The sequence below is a fragment of the Artibeus jamaicensis genome, unplaced genomic scaffold, assembly GCF_021234435.1.
Source record: "Artibeus jamaicensis isolate MK-2021 breed Jamaican fruit bat unplaced genomic scaffold, CSHL_Jam_final scaffold_3151, whole genome shotgun sequence".
Lineage (NCBI taxonomy): Eukaryota > Metazoa > Chordata > Mammalia > Chiroptera > Phyllostomidae > Artibeus > Artibeus jamaicensis.
The window spans coordinates 5,476,484-5,497,069 of NW_026522037.1; the positions used below are offsets into that span (position 1 = coordinate 5,476,484).

The 20,586-nt window shown below is 45.7% G+C and overlaps 1 protein-coding gene across 1 annotated transcript in view; it reads left to right on the plus strand.

Annotated features, from left to right (window-relative positions):
• Nucleotides 1-20,369, plus strand: part of UBTD2 (ubiquitin domain containing 2) — a 37,612-nt gene extending 17,243 nt beyond the window's left edge. Inside the window, exons 2-3 of the mRNA XM_037127882.2 lie at nt 3,576-3,812; nt 19,784-20,369. Coding sequence (XP_036983777.1) covers nt 3,576-3,812; nt 19,784-20,181 — 635 coding nt within the window. The 3' untranslated portion in view covers nt 20,182-20,369. The remainder of the gene's footprint in view (nt 1-3,575; nt 3,813-19,783) is intronic.
• Nucleotides 20,370-20,586: the final 217 nt, after the last annotated feature.

Here is a 20,586-nt window from a genome sequence, read left to right on the forward strand (position 1 = left end):
TCACAGGGAAGATGAGAGTCGGTGAATGTGGTTAAGGGGCTTCTGAGAAGAGTGTTTGGTAAAGTTTTGAAGTTAATGTGGCTTGGTAGAAAAAACACTGTATTTTGCCATGTATGTTGTGCACTTTTTTGCCCACAAAATTTTTAGGGAAGAGGAAGGATGCGAATTATACATGGGTATAATAAGGAGTGTAATCGTCCTGTATGTGATATGCACAGAAACACGGTGTGCCTTACGCAGGCAGGCACAGTATACCTGGCAAAATACGGTGTTCTCTGAAGTAACTTAGACTGCTTTCTACAAATTAGATTTCTTTAGTTTTCTTTCTTCTATATTAAACCATAGAAACTAAGTATAAGGTTGCTTGCCTGCGATTTAAAGATTCGGAAACATATTTGGAGAATGAGAGCTGTTTCCTGTCTTTAAATTCACTGTGAGAGCTCAGTGCTGAGTCCCAGATATTCGGGTGATACCGAGCATCTCTTAGTGTCAGGAGTCCGGTGTGTGAAACAGACACGTCCGGAAGTCAGCGCGTTAATACAGTCTAATCGAGTGCCCGGACGTGACATCTGTTTCTGCATAATCGAAACTGGTTGCCTTGGCGCAAACTTAGCTACTGAGCTCCTAGGCTAATCCAGTCGTTTTCAGAAATGCAGCTTTGTCACACCAGCTAAATCAAAAGGCAAAGGAAGCTCATGATAGTTATAAACTATCCTTTTTAAGATTAAGAAGGTTTACTTAAATATTTACTTAGTTTTATTATATACCAGTCACGATTTTATGTCCCTTACAAATGCTAATTTATTAAATCCTCATAACAACCCTAAACACTTACGTTTTCATGGAAGCATAAGTTTAAAGTCTTGTGCTAAATGTTCCTTTTTATTTCCTCAGTTCATTTAGCAAAGGTAAGTTAGGCAATGAACTATAGTTAATTTCTTTCACGTGAAACTTAACCTCATATTTTGCAGTGGAAATTCTGCACTGTTCAGTGGTTTCTCTAAAATAATATTTTATGTTGCAGAGTTTTAAGTATTTTTTTATTTTTTAAATTATTTATTTATTTTTAGAGGGGAAGGGAAGGAGAGAGGGAGAGAAATAGCAATGTGTGGTTGCCTCTGGTGCGTCCTCTGCTGGGAACTGGCCTGCAACCCAGGCATGTGCCCTGACTGGGAATCGAACCGTGATCATGTAGTTTGCAGCCCCATGCTCAATCCACTGAGCTCATTTATTTATTTTTAGAGAGAGGGGAAGAGAGGGAGAGAAACATCAGTGTGTGGTTCCCTCTTGTGCATCCCCCATTGGGGATCTGGCCTGCTACCCAGGCATGTGCCCTCACTGGGAATTGAACGGGCGACCCCCCCAGGTCACAGTCTGGCACTCAGCTAGGGCTGTCTTATTTACTTTTTGCACAGGGTAATTAGTTTGCAACTTTCGACAGCATTGTAGATTTGAAAATGGATGTGGAATGATGAGTATTTTTATGCAGCATAATATATTATCTGTCCTTTTTGTGGGACTTTGTTCTTGTGCTTCCATAGACCTGGGGATGTAGGCAAAGCTACCTCGTATTTGTATGGAAGATGTATGCTCTTACTTTTTCCGAAGTATTTTCTGCATTTACTATGGGGTGGTTTTTCTGTTGGGCTCTTTTGTTCGAGGGCCTCTTTCAGTTTCTCGGGTGTAAGTGCTGAGGTGGCGCAGGTTTTGCTGCTGTTTTTGCCTTTGCCTGTGATTCTCACAGTGACAGACCAGACCAGGTTTAGCTCTCCAAAGCATGTAGACAGGTCTCTGGGACAACTCAGGTAGACCTGAAACTTCCATTAAAATAGGTGTCTGCCCATCGTGTCCTGTTTTCTTGCCCTGTTCAGTAAGCTGATGCTTAGTGCGTTCCTTAAAGTACTTTTGACTCACCTAAAGGTTAATGTAGCAGAAAAGAAAATTTACCTTTCATTTTACCGTGTTGGTAGAATCAGTAGGGGGTGGATTGCGATTAGCTCGTATGTTCAGAACACCTTTTGGAGAAGAACGCTTTACCTCCATTTACCTGCATCATTTGGGAAACGCCGCGAGAAGTCATTGGTAGATTGTGTTTCTCACGTTTGAATTATACCTGCTACTAAATAGTTGTCCTTCTCTGGTATCCACCCCCTTTTAGAACTCAGCTGGTTTACATTTCAGTAGGACAAGTTATAGGGCCAAAAAGTACAGCAAGTCAGAGTATTGAGTGTTTTAAAAGAAAAACAGCTGGCCGTGGCCTGGTGTGCCACCCTGCAGGGGAGAGGTCGAGATCCAGCCCGTGCTGCCTGCAGGTAGAGTGGCCAGACCGGGGAAGAGAGCGCGGATCAGTCCTAGCACTGAACCAGGCACGCCGTGCAGCATTCGTTCTGGTCGGGTCTTCTGGGAACTCAGTCCGGGACGGGGTACAGAGATTGCCTAGGGGCTGGAGCAACCTTGTTCCCTGTCTGTCGTGAGTAGCCCACGTTTCCTTTGGCCCTGGGTCAGTGAGGGAGGAGTTAATCTCATGGATTCTTTGGAACCACTTTGTGAGTAATTTCTTTTAAATTAGTATTCTTCCCACAACTAAATATAGAACCCTGAATTTTGACACACACCCTCTCCTTCCCACCTGCTCTGTCATTTATGTCCTACCCACTCTTACCAGACTTCGTGGAGCTTCACCGTCTTTTTACCTGTTCTTTCATCCATTTACCAGACTGTCTCTTGTCTGTGGCACTGTATAAGGTAAGAACGGTTCTGCGTGTCAGCATGAGGTCAGTGATCATGCTCCAGGTGAGTATCCGAGGGCAGAGGAGCTGCCTCGATCTTGTTTTTGCACTTCTGCGGTACAGCATTCTCTAAGGAGCTGTGCTGTCACTAGGGTGAAACCGGGGTAGACTTATACCCTCTTTTCTTTATCTCCCTTGGCCTAGTCTCAAGGGTCACCTGTTTCAATCCCAGTTCCTCCAAAGAGTGAAGCATTGACCCTGCCCCCTTTCTGAGTTAGCTCTTGTATGAGTCTCAGAGCAGGGTGTCCCCAGCTCCTTGGCTGAAGTCCTGAGTGGGATGCTGGAGAGGGCGTTCCTGGGACCGGGTTTCCTTGTGGAGCTGGTCGTTCAGCTGCTGTTCTCTGGACACCACACAGTGGTCTTCCCTCTTCGGCTTTCTCGGTAGTTCTGTTTGCTGGCTTCCCACGTCCGGGGTTCCTGAGGTGTAAGCTGTTGTCGCCATTTGGTTTTTCCTGGTATCTTCTCAAAGTCTCATTTCGATGGCACCCTTTGATTCTTTTTAAATCCTGTGTTTATTGTCTGGTGAAACACTGAGTACTATTTTTCTAGGTGATTTCTAAAGTCACCCAGGAGAAGGCATACTGAGTGGAGAAGTCTGCTGACTTGTCCCTGGAGAAGTGCTTGTCACTGGAAGTGCTGGGTGGAGCCATCTGATGTCTCCATTTGCTCTCATTGCAGCCTCTAGCTATAATGTTGATGAAAGAATCAGAGAGGAGGGACCAGATAGTTTTTCATACACCTTTTACAAATTTTGGTTTTGATGTCAGCCTTTAATTTTTTTCTCAGTTGCTTTAGGTCGCAACCAGCCTCTGAAAAAGGAGAAGCCCAAATGGAAAAGTGACTATCCCATGACAGATGGACAACTGCGCAGCAAGAGGGATGAATTCTGGGACACCGCTCCGGCTTTTGAAGGCCGTAAGGAGATTTGGGACGCCCTGAAGGCTGCGGCACATGCTTTTGAGAGCAATGATCATGAACTGGCACAGGCCATCATCGATGGGGCCAACATAACATTACCGCATGGTAGGTGGTCCTGGGGGCAAAGCGGAACCCCGGCAGCGCACGTCTGACCGCAGGAGGCCGGGGGAGTGTGCACTTTTCAGCTGGGGGCAGGCTCGCTTGGTGTGTCTGTGTTTTTGTTTCTTCCCCGTTTCATTTTTTCCTTACCCAAGGATGTGTTCACTGATTTCAGAGGGGAGGGGTTGGAGAGAGAGAGAGAGAGACATCGATGTGAGAGAGAAGCACCTACTGGTTGCCCTCCATACTCACTATATGCACCCCTTCCGGTGATTGAACCAGCAACCTGGGTGTGCGCTGTGACCAGAAATTGAACCTGCAACCTTTTGGTGTATGGAACGATGCTCCAAGCAGCTGAGCCACCCAGCCAGGGCTGGGTTTTTTTTAATCTCAAGAAAGAGAACTCTTGTTCACTTGTTAGCCTGTATTTTCTAACTTCTATATAATCTAGCTCTCTGTTAAGGCCCCAGGCTCCTAGGGCTTCTGCTTTGCTGGTTTCCTACCAGCACCAGAGTGAGTCTCAAATTTAGACAGAAGTCCTAGAGACCCAGTGGCTGCTCGTTTAGTCACCGTACTTCCTCCTCATTACACTTTCCTACGACCGTTCTCTGTGATTGGAGCTCTGAGCGTTGCCGGAAACCTCTCTTCTTTGCTCAGGACTGTGAACGCTTTGACTGTTTTCAGGGACACACGTGTGCTGGACCCTTAGACGTCCTTCTGCTCGGTCTCCTTGATTAGACGCGGACAGTGAATTCTCACGCTGTACTCAGATTTAGGTGTTAGTTTTGTATTCTTTGTTTTTTTGATTACTGTATTTATAAATTTATTTTTCTCTTCCATTTTCAAGTTAATCTTTTTCTGAGTTACTCTTTAGCCCCATGTATATATTCCCCGGTGTGCATTGTCTTCTGTTCGTTACTACACCCTCCTCGTATCCTTTTTATTTTCTCTTGTTTGTCTGCATTTTCAGAGGAGCAGTGCTTTTCACTGTTGAATCACCTGCTTCATGTCCTTTGACTGTTTTTCAGATAAAAGATATTTAACCTCGTGTCCTTCCTAATATTTAAAATCTCCATTAGTTTTCCTTCTTTTCTTTTTCTTAAAAGATTTTATTTATTTATCTTTAGAGGGAAAGGGGAGGAGAGAGGGAGAGAATATCAATGTGTGGTTGCCTCTCGTGCGTCCCCTGCTGGGAACTGGCCTGCAACCCAGGCATGTGCCCTGACTGGGAATCAAACCGGCCTGGCAACCCTTTGCTTTGCGGGATGACACCCAATCAACTAAGACATACCGGGCAGGGCTCCATTAATTTTCTGAATTAACTGTGCTCCCAAGAAAGTTTTTAAAAATAGGTATTCATGGCTGTCCTGTTTTGTATTATGAGAGCTTATTAGTATGGGCTGTGTTAACAGTTTTTATTGAGCGTTCACTGTGTATAGATGGGCGCTCAATTTTTTCTACACAGGTGCAAAAATGTCCCTTCTCTATTGACAAATCTATAGTAGAATTTGTCAGTGTGACCGTAGTCCCTACTTTTATGGACAGTCTCTGAATTCTTCACCTCTTACATGATTGGAGGTGAACAACATCTTGCTCCATTACCTTTTAGAATTCTGTAATTTTGTCTCCAAATACTACTTCATGTGGTGTACAGGGAAAGGCCTCCCCTTACAAATAGTTTTATTGCCCTTCTCTTTTAATGCTTTTATCATATATATATTTTTAAATATTTATTTATTTGTAGAGAGAGGGGAAGGGAAGGAGAAAGAGTGGGAAGAAAATCAATGTGTGGTTGCCTCTAATGTGGTCCCCAATGGGGACCTGGCTTGCAACCCAGGCATGTGTCCTGACTGGGAATCAAACCAGTGTCTCTTTGCTTCACAGGCCCGCGCTCAGTCCACAGAGCTACACTAGCCAGGGCTTATGTCCTATATTTTAAAAACAGAGTGTACTGATACTTGTATTTGTATAGACCTGTAAGTGGGTGGGCAGGGGTCGGAGGAAGAGTTGTTTATCTGTGATGGTCCTACTTTAGAAGCCCGGGTTCTGGAGAACCTTGGAACTTCGACTCCCCATTTGACTTACCTTGGTTACTATAGGAACACCTGGTCGGGCTCTGTAGAGTGCGGCCTTTCTACGGGTCCGTGGGGCGCAGGAGCTCTTCCGGTGCACGGCAGGGGCCGTGCACGTCCTGCTGGGTGTCCGTGGTGCTCTCTGAAGACTCCAGTCTCTCATTTCTGCTGGTGTGTGTGAACTGCCAGGACAAGTAATCTGGCAGCCCCACCAACTCACAGATTAGGGAGACTTATTCTTGGAAATTTGAGAAAACTGGATGAACCTCTACCGTTGTTCCCCACCCACCCCCATGTTTAAGGAATATATTCTACTTTAGCATGAAACAATCAAACTCTTTGAGCTTTTCTCTTTCAAAACTTTATAATAACTTTCTGGGCATTGATATTATTGTCACTGGTGCCCTTGCTTGAGTCCTCCTGTTCACGTCTGAGACTAACCAGTGATATTTCAGAAGTAGACGTTTGCGTTACATCCTGCTCTCTACTCTAACTCGCCATCTCTGTACAACAACTGTTTAGCTACGTGCTTTTACTTAGACCTGTTGTACTTAGCGATATTGTTGAAGTCCCTTCCATCCTTTTGGTATAATTACATATTTGAAATTTTACTTTGAGCACATTTTGTTGTATTAATACCCTAAACATCTGAAAGTACTTACTGTTTTGAATTTAAAATATTGCATAGACTTTAGCTCAGGCCCCGGTATCAGGCTTAGCCTTACTTCCTGCCTGTACAGCTTTGTAGCTTTAGACAAATCGCTTCTTTTCTATAAGCTTCAGTTCTCTCATCTCTAAAATGTGGATGGCGACCACCCACCCCATAGGGTGGCTGTACTGATTACATGTGATACAGCGCGTGGAAATTGCTTACTATAGTCCAAAAAGCACTTAATAAGTAGTAGTGCTGGTGATTGTATTTTTTGAACTCTGACATTAACAAGTAAATTCCTTTCACCAAAATCTTTAATTATAGATTTTGATTATTTTCTGGATGTAAGCACTTAATAAGTAGTAGTGCTGATGATAGTGTTTTTTGTTTTATTTTGAAGATTTTATTTATTTCAGAGAGAAGGAAGAGAAACATCGGTTGCCTCTTGCACACCCCCTCCTGGGGACCTGGCCCACAACCCAAGTATGTGCCCGGGCTGAGAATCGAACCGGTGACCATTCCACTCAATCCACTGAGCCACTCCAGCCAGGGCTGCTAGTATTTTGTGAACTCTGACATTAACAAGTAAATTCCTTGCACCCAAATCTTCAGATTTTGATCATTTTCTGGATGTATCGTCTTCTAACATTTTCTGTTGGCATGTAACATTTTCTCTTGACTTTTAGGGGACTTTGCCTAGGATTTATACGTATATGCCTGGTGGAATTCTGAGATTGTGTTGATTCAGCAGCAGTAGCGGTAGTAAATGTATCGATCGGATGCCAGCGCCGTGAGGACCCGGCCGACCACCCGCCCACCCAGGCCCTCCCCTTCCCCTTGGTCTCCTGCCGTCTCTATGAAACTGAACGCAGACGGACGAGCAGAAGGGACCCTAAGACTCATGCTCCTTCCTAAGCTTTCTCCAGTCCGCCGTCCTTTCTTTCCGTCTCGTCTTCTGTCTTCATCTCCCTCCTGTTCTTCTTCTCTTCCCAATAGAAACATGAAACGTTCTTTAAAGTTTGAAAACTGTGGAACTCTTTGTAAATGTATTTGTACATGTCATGTTATGTGCGTTTAGATTATGTCCTCAAAATAAGCAACGACTGTGTCCTTTTTGGTTTAAATTGTATTTGGAATCAGTGTTATATGCATAAAAATTATGCATATGTTGGTGGCCTTTTTTCCTATATGATGGTAGGTACCTTCCTTCATGAGTTATTTTTAAAGCAAACAGCAAAAAACACTTTCACCACATTTCCTCCGTTCTTTTTCGGATAGTGGTCCCGTTGATAATTGTGCGCTCATCCCCGTCCCAGGCGTGCGGTCGTTCACTGTAATCCTGCCTTGTCCACACACAGAATCGTTTGGCCATTTTTCTATTGTGTTTTTTTTTTCTTTTTTTTAAAGATTTTATCTATTTATCTTTAGAGGGGAAGGGGGAAGGAAAGAGGGAGAGAAACATCAATGTGTGGTTGCCTCCTGTGCCTCCCCTGCCGGGAACTGGCCTGCAACCCAGGCATGTGCCCTGACTGGGAATGGAACCGCGATCCTTTGGTTCCCAGGCCTGCGCTCAATCCACTGAGCTACGCCAGCCAGGGCAATTTGGTACTTTTAAATTATTTTCCTCTATTAATATCAGTGATAATTCTTTAGTTCATTATTCTCAAATGGCAATAGAAATTGTTAAAAGGCAAGTTAGTGTCCTAGCTATCAGCCATTTTAAATATGCGTATTTGCATTTTGGTGTGGGAATCACGATTCGGGTTGAGGACGGTTTGGACGTGTGCTCTGTGGAAGGAGCCCGCTGGGTGGCCGATGTCCCTGCTCCACCGCCGCCTCGTCCTGCGAGGGCTTAGTTTCCGTGATTTAAGCAGCACTTTTTTTTCTTTTTTTACTCGTGGTCTTAAATTTCTTAATGAACTTATTGCCTTTTTGTAATTGATTGCTATTTTTCTCTTTCTTTTTTAAAATTTATTTTATTTCTTTTCAGAGAGAGGGGAAGAAGAGAGTAGAGAAACACTGACTTGTGAGGGAAATATCAGATGGTTGCCTCTCCTGCCCAGGCACGTGCCCTGACTGGGAATCGAACTGGAGACCTTTCAGTTCGCAGGCCTGCGTTCAACCCACTGAGCCACAGCAGCCAGGGCCGTAATTGATTGCTATTTCACCATTAACTAAAAGTCCTTCAAAATTCTTAACTACAGAGTTTTGCCAGCGAAACCAGGTTATTTAAGTGGCTTACCCTCCCCACCCCACAAGTGGGTATTTTCATTTTTTTCAGGAACAGTATTTATTCATCTTGTAAAGATGAGGATTTAATGCTTTTGGAATTATGACATAGAAGATTAAAAAGGATTTTAAAGATTGTGTATCCTTTCCTACCCTCTCATTTTCTAGAAAGGTTGTTTTTACTTCTTTGGCCTCTACAGTTAGTTCTCCACCTCCCTGGAATTCCAATGTGAGGCCTCCCCTCTTCTCCTTCCTTGTGTAGAAGTTGCTGCTCACTGTGTTACTTTTCTAGACTTGAAGACTTACTTCCAACCTTCTCGCTTTTTGTGGCTGAACATGGCCAGTCCTTTATTGGTCTTTTCAAGGCCTGTTTTGTCCCTTTTCATGCTGAGGGATGTGGGAGGCAGAAAACAGTCATTCTTAAAAAACTCAACTTTTCAAAAATCACCTTCAAAATAAAGGTAGGACAGGAGTTGCCCAGAATTTTCTCCCCCTTTTCCTGGTACTTCTTAATCTCAAACTATTAAATGGGAGTCAATTAAATTATGTATAGAACTTATGTCCTGAACCTAACTAAGGCAGCTTCATGACATGACAAGTCATTTTCTCTGTTTTCTGTAAAGAGACTGCACAGGTCACCTTCAGTGTTAATTTCATGGCACACCGAGGTCCTTCCCACACTGCGTGGGGTACAGGTGGCCCGTGGACAGCACTGGTTTGAACTGCGCAGGTCCACTTACGTGCGGATTTTTTTACCAGTAAATACCTTAAATGTATGCTCTCTTCCTTACCATTATTGTTTTAATTTTTAAAAGTCTCTGCATTGATATTAGAGCTGAGAGGAAGGGGAGAGAAACAGAGTCAGAGACATCAACTAGCTGTTCCATTTATTCACACGCTCATTGGTTGCTCTGGTATGTGTGGGGACCAGAGATCAAACCCGGGACCTTGGCATGTCAAGATGATGCTCTAACCGGCTGAGCCACCCGGCCAGGACGTCTTTCCTATTTTCTTAATGACATTTTCTTTTCTCTATTGTAAGAATATAGTATATAATACATATAACAGGCAAAATATTTTTGTGTGTTTTTAAATATATTTTATTAATTATGCCATTACAGTTCTTCTATTTCCCCCCTTCATTCCCCTCCACCCTGCACACCCCTCCCCCACCATTCCCCCCCTTTAGTTCATGACTACGTGTCTCAAGTTCTTTAGATTCTATATTTCCCCTACTATTCTTACCCTCTCCCCTATTTTCTATCTACTGTCTATGCTACTTATTTTCTGTACCTTCTCCTCTCACTCCCCTGTTGCTAACCCTTCATGTGATCTTCATTTCTATGGTTCACTCCTGATCTAGCTGTCCTCTTAGTTTGCTTTTGTTTTAGGTGTGGTTGTTAATAACTGTGAGTTTGCTGTTCTTTCACTGTTCATCCTTTTTATCTTCATTTTCTTAGGTAAGTCCCTTTAACATTTCATATAATAAGGGCTTGGTGATGATGAACTCCTTGAATTTGCTCTCATCTGAGAAGCACTTTATCTGCTCTTCCATTCTAAATGAAAACTTTTGCTGGGTGGATCAATCTTGGATGTAGGTCTTTGGATTTCATGACTTGGAATACCTCTTTCCAGCCCTTTCTTGCCTGTAAGGTCTCTTTGGAGAAATCTGCTGACAGTCTGATGGGAACTCCTTTGTAGGTGACTGTCCCCTTAGCTCTTGCTGCTTCTAGGATTCTCTCCTTCATTTTAATCTTGGCTAATGTAATGATGATGTGCCTTGGTGTGTTCCTTCTTGGGTCCAACTTCTTTGGGACTCTCTGAGCTTCCTGGATTTCCTTGAAGTCTATTGCCTTTGCCAGATTGGGGAAATTCTCCTTTATTATTTGTTCAAATAAGTTTTCCACTGGTGGCTGTGCCTTTCCCCCTTCTGGTACCCCTATAATTTGGATGTTGGAGCATTTAAAGATGTCCTGGAGGTTCCTAAGACTCTCCTCATTTTTTTGAATTCTTGTTTCTTCATCCTTTTCTGTTTGGTCATTTTTTTCTTCCTTCTGGTCCAGTCCCTTGATTTGAGTCCCAGTTTCCTTTCCATCACTATTGGTTTCCTGTGCATTTTCCTTCATTTCAATTAGTTTAGCCTTCATATGTTCCTCTAATTTGTGACTAAAATCAAGCAGTTCTGTGAGGATCCTGATCACCAGTGTTTTGAACTGTGCATCTGAAAGTTTGGCTATTTCTTTGTTGCTTAGAATTATGGGCTCTGGGGCTTTGAGTTCTTCTTGAGCCATAATGTTTTGGTCTGTTTGCACCTGTTATATATGAGGAGCGGAGCCTTAGGTGTTCACCAGGGCGGGGCGACTGAGTTGCTGGGTTGTGACGTTGTATGTGGAGGTGGGGTCAGAGAGGGAGCAATAGTGGTCCCCTCTGCTCTTCCCGCTGCTGGGGCCTGCGAGGTCTGTCTCACTACTCACTCCTTTGCTGGTTTATCTGCCCTCGAATGTGTGACCATGGTCATCCCTTAGTGAGTCCACCGCCTTGCACCCTCAGTGGGTCCGCCCGCTGCTCCACACCTGGGATCCACCTACGGCTGCTGGCGCCTGGGTTGCGCGCCCTGGTGGGTCTGGTGGATCTTTCCTGCCCAACCCCGCTCTGCTGCTGGCTCTGCCCCTGTTACCGGGTTGGCTGAAGGGTTCGTCGTTGTCAGACTTCTGTATAGTTCAATTTTCTGTGGTTTGGTTGTGTTTTTATTGCTAAAACTTTGTTGTTTTTAAATTTGGTTGTGCGAGAAGGCACAGTGTTTCCATTTGTACCTCCATCTTGGCAGAAGTCTCGCAAAATATTTGTTAATTGTGTAATTAATAAGGCTTCTGGTCAGCAGTAGGCTATTTAGTAAAAGTTTGGGGGGAGTCAAAAGTTACATGTGGGTGTTTGACCGCATGGGAGTCGGTGCCCCGACTTAGGAAACAGACGGGTCCCTAAGACACGGCCTGTCCGGAGGTCGTGCATGGAGGCGGCGTTTCTGGTTCCCTCAGCGGGCCGGACGCCCGTCGACAAACAGGCCGTGGATTCTGGTTTCTTTAAAGGTCACTGTGAGGTTTCGTCGTTTACTGAACGTAGTTGAGAAGACAACTTACGAATGTGAAACTTAGCAGTGAAAGTGTGAAGACACCGCACGCACGTGGGCGACAGAGGAGTTCCGCCAGACTGCTGTGTTGAGAGGTGGAGCAGCCTTGATGGAGGACCCGGTGGCTGATCATAAGTTAACCGTGGTGCCCTTTGTCTCTCTCCCCGAGGACACAGCGATTCGGGGTACAAAGTCCGAGTTTACCTGCTCCTCTGCCGCTGCCACCCTTCCCTTCAGAGAGGAGCAAAGCCCCCGACATCGCTGCGCTGGGAGGCCGTCCCGGAACCAGTCGGCTTTCCTGAGCGGAGGACCTCCTTTCTTTGCCCTTCTGGGCGTGGGGGTGGCAGGGAAGCAGGATTTCTGACACGGTCCCAGGAAATGTGCCGTATCACCTTCTACTTCTGAAAAGCCAGATCAGCTTCAATTTTTTTTATCCTTGCCAAAGGATATTTCCTCTTTGCTTCAGAGAGAGAGGGAGGGAGAGGAAAAGAGAAACTCTGATTTGTTGCCTCCATATGCATCCTGCAGTGGATCGAACCCACAACCTTTTGGCTTATGGGAATGGTGCTTTAACCAACTGAGCCACACTGCCCACGGCTGTCCAGGTCAGCTTTAAACAAACCACAGTGTCCACGTACTTCTGGTCTGTTCCTCTGTCCTTTCAAAGAGCTGGAATTAAAACTCACTATCCCCCCTAGAAATGTGGCAAAGCGTTATACAAGCCGTTACTCACGGGCTAACCAGTATATGACCTGACCAATACGTGCAAGCCAAGCCGCTTTTCACCTGTGCCTGCTGGACGAGGTGATCGGTCTGGTGCCTCCAAGTGCCAATCTGACAGCTGTTCAGGTGGGATGGGCAGCTGAGCCTTCTTAGAGCCTGACTACCGGATCTAAGCTCAGTGTAATTCCCAGCAAAGCACTTGCATGGGAGAGAGTGCAGTTGATTGGTCCTGAGAGACTGCTCACACTGTCAGGATGAAGGTTCATTTTGATGACCTGTGGCGTCACCATGATTCAGGTGCATAGAGAGCCCGATGAAGCTGAAAGCAGTGGACACTGCAGACTTGATGGAGCTCCGATCCGCATTGGGAATTGCTGTTGGTGAGCTCTCTCCCATAAGCCTGGGTCTGAGATGTAAAGGAGGCATCGTTACTGAGTGTCTTCTCCATATTGGTTGTATGTGCCCGGCAGTTCTGCGTGTTTATTATTTAATCCTTACAGCAGTGTTGTGAGGCGGGTACTGTAATCCTTGCGGAAATGGATCAGTTTGTCCAAAATTAGGATCTGCATTAAAACCAGGGCTGACGGACTGCAGTGGTACTGCTCCTTCAGCCCCCCTCCCCCCACCCCGGTCCCCTGCGCCTCCATCGGGCTCCACAGCGGGCTGCCCGAGTCCCAGGCTCAGCCGCTCTTTCCTCCTTCACATTCACTCCTTTCCTTCAGCGTCTGTCCTGGTAGCTGTGTGTCCAACTCTGGATAGACCTTCCCGTGCCAAAGGAAGTCACATGTGTCGGAAAGTAGACTTTGTACCTTCTAGATCAGTTAGAGAAAAGTCGAGACTAGATCCTACCCTGGCTGGTGTAGCTGGCTCGGTGGATTGAACCACCAGCCTGCGAACTGGAAGTTCACTGGTTCCATTCCCAGTCAGGGCACATGCCTGGGTCACGGGCCAGGTCCCTCACTGAGAGCGTGTGAGAGGCAACTGATTGATGTTCTCTTGTGCGTTGATGTTTCTCCCCCTCTTTCTCCCTCCCTTCCCTTCTCTTTAACAATAAATAAATAAACTCTTAAAAAAATTAAAACTAAAAAAATAAAGATTATAATTCCATAGGCTTTGAAAGAAGCCCCCAGGGTGACAAGAGCCCTGTGGTTCTTTAGGACCCAAAGCTTAATTAACTTTGGGAGGGCGGTTTTAAAGGCAGACAGCCAGTGCACTTTAAATGCTCATTTTTCAGCTGTGTGGAGGCATATTCATGAATGCAGAAGAGCACATAGTTAAGTGTGTAGTTGGGTCGGCTTGGACGTATATACACACCTGTGTATATGAAACCATCACCACAGTAAAGACATTTTCATATCCTTTCTTATGCAAAAATAGATTTTAAACTTTAACATAATTGTTTATGTAGCTATACAAATTTCAAGTGGTAGAAAATTTCAGACTGAACTGCAGTCTTAATAGCAGTGAGCAATGAGGGCTATGGAGTGAGGCCTTTGAATGCCTAAAAAGACATTTTCTTTCTAACTTGAAAGACTGCTTGAGAAAGTAAAGTGTTAGACTTTCTGGCATTTAGTAAATGTATTTTTCATTCATTCATTCATTTATTCACTTAAAACACTTTATTTACTTATAGAGAGAGGTTAAGGGAGGGAGAAGGAGAGGGAGAGAAACATTGGTGTGTGAGAGATACATCAGTTGGTTGCCTTGCACACACCCCCAACTGGGGACCTGGCCCACAACCTAGACTTGTGCCCAGACTGGGAATCGTACCTGCGAACTTTTGGTTCCCAGGCTGGCACTCAGTCCACTGAGCCACACCAGCCAGAGCTAGTAAATACATTTTTATTTTTGGCATGTAATTTAGTTTTACCTTTATACTTAGGTGAAGTGTTTTGAAGCCTAATTAAAAGCAGCCATAGAAAACAGTTGAGTGAGGAAAACAGAACATATCTGAGCCATTCATATAGATAGAAAATAAATAAAAACAACCTCATGAAATTATGTACGAAACCAGAACAGAAGGTGGCGTCTTGGCAGCTGTCTTCCTGCCCAGGGAAGCGCGCTCAGGGCTTCCTGACCTGGGGAGGCGAGGCCTGGCAGTCACTTCTCCTAGCGGCCATCTGTCTCCTCCAGGGCTCGAGATCTGCAGTGGGTTTGCACGGAGAAGGAAGAAGAGACGAGTGTGTCCTGGCCTCCTCAGAGGAGGTTTGGTGAGCGGTGTAAGCAAGCCTGGCCAGACCGTCTTCAGAACTCGTGGAGAATTGCTCAGTGAGCTGCACCCTCGGTGGCCAGTGCGGGTGATTCAAACCTTTTATACGTTGCAAATGCAAACATAGGTGAAAGTGATTTTGGACAGGTAGAAATACCCCTATGTTATCAACTTTTAGGGTGGTTCCTTTTATTTGTGTTTAAACACAGGGTTTCTCTAAAGCAAAACTCTCCATCTTTTAACTATGCTTTATTTTCCTCATGTTCCTGGCAAATATCATGGATGAGACGGTAACAGTAATATGTCCATTTCATCACTACATGTGGTGACCTCACAGCACCGAAGGCTCTCTCAGTCACCATTTTCTTTTGCCTTACCTTCCGGTTCCTTCTCTGACCTGTGGTTAACATCACTGGGAAGTAGGTCGTTGGGCTCCATTCAGACTGGTGGTTTCTTGCTCATTCATGTTTGGTTTTCATCCCTCTAGTATTTGTCCTCCCCCTCTTCCCCACCAACCAGCTCATCGCATCCTTCCCATTAACCAGATCCCTAACCTGGGAACCAAGCCCTGTAGTCTCATTCCTGTGTTATGCATTTACCTCTTCAGGAATCAGATTATTTCATTCTTCCACTCCTGTCTATGACCCTGGACAAGTTACTTCTTCCTGCTTCAGTTTTCCCATTTATAAAATGAGTAACGTAAAGGCTGTGGTGAGGATTGAACATTAGTGTATGTGAAGTGCTTTAGTCAGAGCTAGAACTGGTAAGCGCTCTGCTTTTCCAGTTTCATTAAGTGTAACAGACTTACATCACTGTGTAGTTTAAGATGCACAGCATAATGGTTGGACTTACATACACTGTGAAATGATTCCTGCTGCGGTCAGTTAACTTCACACCCTTCATCTCAGACACAGTGGCAAGCACTCTCAGATGTTCACTTTTATGTTTAAATGTGTGCGTTTGAGATGATTACTCTACAGACTGCTTTTACCCTTTTCCCAATACTGTGCTTTTTCAGTCACCTGCATATAATTCAACTGAATTATCTCACTGAACCTGACACAATTAAAAAAAAAACTAAGCAAAGAGCTCTGGCCGGGTAGCTCAGTTGGGTAGTGCATCAGCCCTGTGCGCCAAGGTCGCAGGGGCTGTCTGTGGTCAGGGCACGTACAGAAGCGGTCAGTGAGCGTGCAAATAAGGGGAACAGTGGATCGGTGCTTCCGTTCTATTCTATTCTATTCTATTCTATTCTATTCTATTCTATTCTATTCTATTCTATTCTATTCTATTCTATTCTATTCTATTCTATTCTCTCTCCTCCTTATGCCCCTCCTCCTCCCTTCCCCCTGCCTCCCTTCCCCATCTGCTCTAAAATCAATTTAAAAAAAAAACGAAGCAAAGAATTTTGTGGCCCTAAATTCTCTGTTACTCTTTTTCTGGTTAGGTGAGGCTTTTTTCCTTTTTGCTATTCAGCATATACAACCTGTCATTAGGTCCTGCAGGTCACCATTGATGGATTCCCTTAGACCCATGTCTTTCTGTTGCTATAGTCAGACAGTTACTCAGCAGGTTCCCCTGGTTCCAGTCAGTCCTCCCTTCGTGCAAATGCGCAGATGATCTTCAGGCTCTGTCTTGTTCTTTAACGTGACTCCGGTGCTTGGCGTGTCACGGGCAGTCAGAGTTTATTGGGTGGGTGACTTGTGTACCTGCGTCAGTCACTTCTTGCACAACCGTGTCTGTAAACTCCTGAACTCCTCTGTCAGGTTCAGCACGGAACATCGTCGGTTCTGTGCGCCGCCTCGGCAGGGCCCCTCGCCGCCCCCCACTTGTAGCACTTCCCATTTCCGTGTCACCCCTGTTTCTCGGGATGCCCTTTATTTCTATTCTGCGTCACGCCCAGAACACGCCGTATCTCCGGAACTTCTCCTCCTTGGCTCTACCAGCTTTAGTCGCCTTTCTGTTGTGTGCTACCTCGGCTTCTACGTGTGATTTTTAGTGTATCAGCTGTACTTAAGTCTTTGGGAGTTATGTTGCGTCTGGCCGCCTTGATGCTAAGCTCCTAGAGGTCAAGGGCAGTCCTGGTTCTCTTACAACTTCTCCTCGGTGCCAGTGGCATGCCCTGCTTCCAGGTGTTCAGCAGACGTTCCTGCAGCCACCGTGTGAGAGCTGTTCCCTGGCGGCCCTCGTGGGGTCCCCAAGGGTCTGTGTGGTGGAGGTCGCTGTCAGCAGAGCAGTTGTGTCCTTAAAGAGACTTGGAGCCATGGGGGGGGGGGCGTTCAAACCTGTGTGGGCCTGCGGAGGGGTCCTTGCTGCTGTGGCGAGGTTCCGGGTGTGTTCGCTGTGTGCTCTGCGGTGAGCACACAGTGTTCCCACTGACACTTTATGGTCATAGATACTTAATTCTGGGGCGGGAATAACCCATAAAACCATAGCCTTAAAATGTAATTAAGTCATACTGACTTCATGGTCTGGAATTTCCCCTTCTTCATAAAGATTTTAGTTTAAAATACTAGAGCATATTTATTTCAGTTTATATTTTAACAGGCAGAAGTGAGAAAAAGACTACATCGGAAAACTTTGTGTTAAATAATGCATGTTATCTTTCCTGAAAATACTGAAACGTGGACACTTCTTAGCAGCACAGAGTCTGGATAGCGTATCCAGCATCACAGTTACGTGTTTCCACCTGTACGTCTTCCGCGGGGCTCCTGTTCTCACCCTTTGAGACCTGAGAACTGAGCCTGACTCGGGCTGAAGGCGGGAGGGGAAAGGCTCGGCTTCCCGCTGAGGTGGAGGAGAGAGCGCTCAGACCTGGGAAGGGCCAGAGGGCCTGTTAGTAGCTGGTGCGTCTGGTTGAGGCTGGCGTGGTTCCCAAGGCTGCCGTGACCCTGCCGTGACCCAGGTCCCAGGGAGCCTAACTGAAAATGTAGGGTGTTTGGGGCTTTGTCTTGCAGTCCTGCTGGGTTTTGTTTGTTTGGTTGGTTGTTTCCCTCCCCCCAAAGATTATATTTATTTATTTTTAGAGCGAGGGGAAGGGAGGCAGACCTCGATGTGTCATTGCCTCTCACTCACCCCCCACTGGGGACCTGCCCTGCAACCCAGGCACATGCCCTGACTGGGAATCGAACCAGGGACCCTCTGGTTTCGTAGGCTGGTGCTCTGTCCACTGAGCCACACCGGCCAGGGCTGCGGTCTGCTCTTTTCCGTCTGTTGTGGTGCATGAAGATGGAGACACATGTGGAAACCACTTTAGAGGTCAGTTTGGTCCTGCCTCATTTTGCTGATCAAAAACAGGATTTCAGGTTACAGAATGTTGCTCAGGGCTATACAGCTAGTTAAGAACAAGGCTGGGAACTTCATCTTGGTTTCCGGATTCCAAAGGTGATGATTTGGAATGATGCCTAAGAGAATCTTGTTCCAGCAGAACAGTTATGGAAACACATTCTTGTGCTTATCCAGCCCACGGGACTGACCCTTCGTATCAGTGGGCTGCGTATCGGGGGGTGTTCACTTAGCGAGGCAGTGGGTGTGAGTGACCACTCTGCTTTCTCTCGTTATCCTGTCAGTCCACGTGAAAAACTCGGATAGGTTTCTCTGCCTTAGGACGAGGCTCTAGAAGATATCTAAACAGTGACAAGTGGCCGTACCCTGGTGCGGCCTAGAAACAACCCTGGTGCGGTGTGGTGGTGCTTCCCAGTTCCTAGCCTGGGGGACTAGTTTCAACTGTGCTCGGGGTAGGTCCGCTTCTGGTGTCACTGCAGTGTTCGATTCGTTCGTGAGCAGCGCAGGCTGAGCGGTGCCATTAAACAGAGGATGGGGAGCTTCATGCGTGTTGAGCTTGGTGACGTAGCTCTTTCCCCAGCTCCTGTGACGTGACTGGAGGGCAGACCTGATTGACCCCAGGTCACCAGCGACTGTTCACTCTCAATTCTGCTGCTTTGTATTTTCAGCCTGTTGATGGTGACCACAGAGACCAGCTCCTTAACTCGTTTGTTCATTGATAACCATTTCTGAGCCGGCCACTGCCCATATTCATTAGGGTGCGTGTAAGGGTTTTTGAGTGTATGGTAGATGTTCTTGCTTTTTAAAATCCACATTGAAAATCAGCTGACGTATCTGGTTAATGTCTGGTCTGAGTAGAGGGCACACATTATGAATAACCTTATGATAGAACATTTGTTAAGTATGCTTTTAACCTCCCTGGGGAAGTCCTGGAAATTATAATGCAGTTTATGATGTATAAAAAATTAGTCAATAATACTTTCTTTTAAAACATAAATGCTTTTCTCCTTCCTCTGAGCCAGCTGGTTATAAACTTAACCCCTTGTTCGTTTTTCCTTTTTAACCCGTAACTTCTCTGTAACACTGAGTAGCTGGAGTTAATGAAACACCTCAGTCCCCTCTGTGGTCGTTGGGCTCCTGAATCTTATTACAGGAACGTGAGCCGCGGGCCGGTGGCATCCGAGTGTGTGATGCCCTGGAACCAAAGGGCCTTGGCCAAGCCCTTCATCGTGGTGAGTCTGCGCAGTAAGGAAACCACTCTAACCCTGTGTTGTGGTGCATTGGGCTCAGAGACGCTTTTTTTAGCTGAATCTTTCTTAAAAAGATATCCCAGTACAATTTGAATCTCTCCTTAATTTGGTCTAAGCATTAATGATAGTAGTGAATTTTAATTTCGAGTGCTTTCTTTTCCTTTATCTTTCCATGAAAGTGTGAATTAGGTATGAAGTAGAAGAGATGAGGGTAACAGCAAAGGTTCTGATTAACACAAAATTAGATAATCATTCAACTAATTTGTCATGGACCTTGATGATTATCACAGATGGTCAGTTGACAGTGACTGACCTTATTTGAATATTTTTCTCTACAATGGCAAACTAGCAAGCGATGCTCGAGTATTTTGCAAGGTGTACACAAAAACGCGTCGGTTTGGCTTAAACCCTCACTGCCATCTTCTTCCCGAAGGTGCGCTGACCGAGTGCTACGACGAGCTGGGGAACCGGTACCAGCTTCCGGTCTACTGCCTGGCCCCGCCCATCAACATGATAGAGGAGAAGAGCGACGTAGAGACTCTGGACGTCCCCGAGCCACCCCCCGACTCTGGGTACGAGTGTCAGCTCCGTTTGCGCCTCTCCACTGGCAAAGACCTCAAACTCGCGGTCCGCAGCACGGACACGGTGCACCGCATGAAGAGACGCCTCCACGCAGCCGAGGGCGTGGAGCCGAGCAGCCAGCGGTGGTTCTTCTCTGGCAGGCCGCTCACCGACAGGATGAAGTTGGAAGAGCTGAAGATCCCCAAGGACTATGTCGTTCAGGTTATAATGAGCCAGCCTCTGCAAAACCCGACGCCGGTTGAGAACTGAGCTGGTTCTGTCGGCTGCTCCCCAGATCCCTCCCACTCCTTTCTATTGTTGTTTCCTATTCTGTGGCGTGAAATTTATTTTCACTGCTCTGCATTCCGTATAATGGATTTAGTTCTGAGGAATTATCGGTGAAAAATTCCATCTGTGATGGAGACCAACAAAAATAATTAATAAAACACAAAGAGCTAGCCTTTGAGACTCGTGTAATTACAATTTCTGATTTGAGGGACAGTTAAGAAGTAGACGACCATTTACTTTAGAACACCCGGAAACTATGTAGTGGCTGTATTTAAATGATCGAGACTGTAAATAGAACACTGCATCCGTGGAGAACAGCACCGAGCACCTTGTGAAGACAGTTTTTATAAAAGTGAGCGATCATTTCCAGAAGTCATCAATAACAGT